Genomic DNA, 5218 nt, shown 5'->3' with positions numbered 1-5218 from the left:
CAACAATCTTTAGAGCAATAGACATAATTTTACGTCTACTCAACACAAAACGTATACAACACTAAACAATACAAAAGTGTGCGCAATCTATCAATCATCTCTCTTACTCACTTGCTCACTCAATGAGCAAGCACTACCGGTCATAGCGCGTAGAATGTGTAATTTGTTGAAACCAAATTTCGACATGGCTAAATCACATCTGTGGAGAAAATGTTTTGTTCACTTGCCGCAGTGGCCAGTAGAAGCGGCAAGTATTTGATTATTCAGAGGACTTTTTAGCATGAATGTTTAAGTATTTGTGCTGACGTGTATGCGTAAATCACTTTTCAACTGGTGGTAAAAAATGTTGATAATAAGGTGGACGTTTTGGTAGTGGCCACTATATGATTATCCATCCCAAACAAATCCGGATATGCCATATCGGCCGATTAGAACAAACTAAAAATAGTTTGAAATAAATGAAATAACAAGACAGGAAGGGAAGTATATGAGTTTACACAGCGTGCTATGTGTACAAACCCTACAAGCAAGCTCGCCTCTTATCCAGACGAATTTAACACGAAGTTTAATGAATCAAGATGGCGCGTTGCGCTGGTGCTGTTTTACAAAACTTATAACGGTCACACTTAAGCAGCTGATTTTCACCTAAAGTGGGATGTTGAATCTGAAGCACGCTGAGAACAAATCGGTGCAGCTTGCTGATATTGTGCATTGTTACTGCTTGAAATCAGGTCACTCTTGCGCTTATAGAGAAGACGCTCCATATACCTACTTCCATATCAAACTCACAACATAACTTCCATTTGCCGTGGTTGATTAGATCACTGTTAATCTGCTCGTCGTTCTTCACAATTAACGCACAAACGTTCTCCTCTTATTCGAAAACACATCTTCAGTGTTGAGCTCTCTCACTCGTCCTGTACCTATCTTTATTTATGTGGTTTTCGACGAGCAGCTTATATTCTCACACGACTAAATTTTCGGTATGCACCTTTCATTATCCGTTTTTGGGCCAGTTACTGATACGCGCATATCTGAGGCGTTTTAGGTCAATTTTTGATTGGCCCGTTTACAATTTTTATTCCGTTGTGAGCTTTAATTTGATTGACTTCAGGGCCATTTCTATTTTAGTAGTATTTCTTCCTTTGAACGATCGGCAAATTCTTGGTTTGAATCGCAGTCTTATCTATTCCCTCTATTTTACACCCTCGTTCGCCTGAATCGGCCATATTTTATATGAATTTTAAATATAAAGCTGGGCCTAAAAACAACACAGGCTCTTTGCTTGGCGTTTATGTACGCCTGCCGGTTTAAAAATACGTCCATGCGAGCGCCAGTGAATTAAAGATCCGTGATTTTTTCTAAATAAATGAGACATTCTAAGATAACATGCGCAGTTTGAGCGGAAGTTTTTCAATAATGCATACCAATGTCAGCGCCTCGAAAGGAAACCCCAAATAACTGCGTATTTCTCCTTTCGTGAAACTGCTAGATCTTGTCAAAGTTTTATGAGAGCAGACCATTTCCTATCTGTAATGTAAGATAATGTTTTACCTATAAAAATCTACTTATACGATAGGATATGTTAGCACATTTACCTACAAACACAAAGCAAACCGTAACCAAGAATTAAGCTAGTTCTAGGTAATTTAATCAGCAGTCACCACATGGAAAAGTTAGTCACATACCGTCTCTTCCTTGCGCGACGACTGTAACGGTTACGCGTTTATGTAATAATGATACAGGCATGCTTTAAAAGCAAATACAAAGACATGATGTCTAGATATGATAAATATCAAATAATTACGTATTTACTGGTGTTATCTGCTTTGTGGGTACAGTAGATAAATTGCTTTCCTAAAATCAGCGCATGTCTCATGTGCAGCTTTCAAGCAAGCGTCAAGATACCAATCCCATTTTCCCACATCAGCAAGCAAATTGTAAAAATGCTGAAATGCCGAGTTGTATATAGGAAGCTGCAGTAGTTTGGAATAATTGCACTTGAAAAATTCTCCGTTGCTCATTTTATCGCCAAAACAGAATCGTTTGTTTCCAGCTTCCAATGGCAAATATCTACGTTAGTGCACACATGGACCACTGCCTGTTTTCAGATTGCAATGCGTACCTGAACAGATGCCGTTAAGGTACGCACAGCTTCGTAGTCACACTGCAGTACCTGACACAAAATTTGCCCCTTTTGTAAAGATCACCAAAAAATAACTAGTCCTACGTTTTTATATGAACATTTGTTATCCTAGTTTTTTGATGTGCTGCCTATCCAGTCAACCAAAAATCCTCCAACTGCAGAATAGAATACCTCAGGTTTAACGCGCTTAGTTTACATTTGCCAGTCATCGGTGTTTACTCACTAGCCCTATCTATATCTATATCTCCCTTCTGTTTCACATTCACCAGTAGTGATGTAGGCTCATGGACCTCACATTATCGTAGACTGTTATGCTGTTTAAAATAACAGTGGCGTAATTCGCTAACCATAAGCTATACAGTGTTTCAAGGAAACATTTTTGTCCCTAAACGTTTGCAACAAAAAGCGTTATTGCACCATGTCCAGGATGTATAAAAGTGATGAGTTTGCATGTATCTTAATTTATTTTTGACAAACAGCAGAGATCTTGCATGGTCACATGGGTCCTCATGAATATCTGTGAGCCGTTTTAAAAATACGGTGTATTGCAATGCTTTTATTACATTCGTCTTTGTAGATAGCTTTTCAATGCGTCCTTTTCTTTCAATGATACGTGTTCCGCTTTAATACAACGTAGGTACGCCAGTACAGGGTGTACGGTCAGCTACCGAGACGGCAGGATAATGAAGGGCAGCAAGGTGTAAAGACTTCATTTTGGGCGATTGGAAACAAGAAGCAGACCTAAGCAATGTAATATGTAAAGAAGTGTTAAAATGAGTCCGTCTGATGCGGTAAGTTTTAGCCAGGTAACAAATCATTTCAGTAGTTTCACGATGAAGCATTATTTGTTTCTCGCCATGAATTTAAAATCACTGCCATTTAATCTGGTAATTCTGCTATTGTTATAGTCTTATCTGACGGTAAATTGATGGACACATTGGTGCACATCTTGAACTAAGTTAGTGCAAAAAATCTGAGGAAACTCACCGACAACAAGGAATGTGAGACACAAAACGGTCACTTTTTGTGCTATCATGGTTCGCCAGCAGAAAGAACTGAATGAGATCAAGAAACATTTGCATATATACAATAGACAAAAACAAGACTGAAAGACGATTGGCTTCTAAAATGGACCAATCACAACACTTTTTGCGTGTTAACTGATTTGTCAAGCACAGACTTCTCTAAGGACTGGAAGCGGACATTGCCAAACTGTTTTGTTATTATTCCTCGATGTTTGTGACTGCAAGTTATTGACTAATTTAAAATGACCCACTTCAGGAGTATCAAAATCATACTGGTAATGGGTTATGCTCCTTTAAAAGGGCATAGTTAGAAAGTCAAGTATTTGGTAATTTGTTGAAATATTGATAGCTCGGGTGAGTTTACTGGTTGTTAATCAGGTGGCTGTTGATCTGTTTGCCGAGCTTGGCAATTGGCTTGCAGACATTTCGTCAGCTTATGAGGAGACATCATCAGTACGCAGTGGAGTGGGTACTTCTTCCTTGCCTGCGCACGTTTATATAGCATTTGAAGGCTATCTGTTATCTCCTGAGGTGATTGACTACTTAAAGTGTAGCAAATTTGGTGAACCTATTGGTCCGTTTGTGATCTTTGTTGCGTCGTGGTCTGCATTCCTTTGTGTTGATTGGTTATCTTCACACCTTCTATTTTTAGTAGTTTGTTCTTTCAGGCCTCGTTTGTATTGCGTTGTGGTCTGACGTTCCTGAGTTTGCTTGGCTGCTTGTGCCGCCCTATTTTCTCCACTGTAGCGATCAGTGTCCCTTCGTCCGTCGGCTGATTTGGTGCTTTGATTAGGCGCTTCCTCCAATCTAATTGATGTGTCCGTCTGAATGATGTTTTCCTCCTTCTCTTATGATTTCCTCGTCTGGTTGATTTTGTGGCTCTAATTTCGGTGGTTCTGGGGTTCTGTCGCTCATAGTGGCTGGTAAATGGGATCAATTTCGATATGTTTGTTGATGGCTTCTTCCATAAGTTCGTCTTCGTTTTTTGTTCTTGCTTGAGCCAATATGCAAACGCCGCTTCAGTCGAACTCCTGCCCCTCCTGATCTTTGTGTGCGGAGATGAGGGAGAACTGATCGTGTCTCCTAGTGGCGAGTTTGTGTTGATGTATTCTGCCGGAGAGCTTCCTTCCTGTTGGTCCTACATACCGTTTGTCGCAGCCCTTGCATTGGATCCTGTATATGACATTGTTCTTCGCCATTGGATCTAATTTCCCTTTTGGTCTTGATAGTGTCCTCCTTAGAGTGTTCGCAGACTTGTGTGCGACCACTATATTGTGCTGTCGTAAGAGCCTTGCCGTCATTTCAGCGGTGTTCTTGATGTACGGGAGTGTGACCCTCTTGCTTGCATTTTGTCCTGTTGCATCGATCGTATTTGGCTTCCTGAGTGTTTTCTAGATGAAATTCTTCGGGTATCCATTTTTCTGAAACAGTCTGTATAGGTGCTTTTCTTCTTTGATCTTCGATTCTGTTGTGCTGCAGTGTGTCTCAATTCATTCGAAAAGTGTCCGAACGCAGCTTGTTTGTGGCAATTTTTGCATTGTGACTCCTGCAATGAATCCTGAAATCGGCGATCCCATTGGTGTCCCTCGTAGTTGTTCACAATATTCTCCGTTGAACTCAAAATGTGTGATTAGGCATAAGTCGAGTAATCTGCAGAGGTCTTCATTCTCCAGCGATCCAGTTGGCGTGCCGTTGTTGTCCAATAATTTGGCCAAGTTCTCTTGGCTAAATCGAGGTTTACAGACGTGAATAGTGAGCTCACATCAAATGAAACCATTATTTTGTCCTGATCGATGCTTACGTGATTTGGTTTCTCCAAAAAGTGTCCCGCATTGTTGATTGAGTGTTGCCACCCACCGATGAGATGCTTTAAATTTTTCCATAGTTCTTTCCAAAGATTGTAGGTCGCTGTTCCATGAAGTGATACAATTGGTCGGAGAGGTATTGATTCTTTGTGTACCTTTGGGAGTCCTTAGCAGCGAGGAGTGGCCGAATCACGAGCTCTCATTCTCCAATATTCTTGTAATCTTTGTAATCTTGTGGAGAT

General features: G+C 40.4%; 1 protein-coding gene across 1 annotated transcript in view; it reads right to left on the bottom strand.

The window, feature by feature from the left end:
- The window catches only part of T265_03408 (hypothetical protein), a gene marked incomplete at both ends in the record, with an annotated part of 23833 nt that extends 20651 nt beyond the window's left edge, over positions 1 to 3182 (bottom strand). Inside the window, one exon of the mRNA XM_009167877.1 lies at positions 3134 to 3182. Coding sequence (XP_009166141.1) covers positions 3134 to 3182 — 49 coding nt within the window. The remainder of the gene's footprint in view (positions 1 to 3133) is intronic.
- Positions 3183 to 5218: the final 2036 nt, after the last annotated feature.

Source organism: Opisthorchis viverrini (assembly GCF_000715545.1).
Source record: "Opisthorchis viverrini unplaced genomic scaffold opera_v5_48, whole genome shotgun sequence".
NCBI classification, from domain to species: domain Eukaryota; kingdom Metazoa; phylum Platyhelminthes; class Trematoda; order Opisthorchiida; family Opisthorchiidae; genus Opisthorchis; species Opisthorchis viverrini.
Note: the sequence above shows the minus strand (reverse complement) of the source record. Positions and strands in the feature narration are given on the sequence as shown.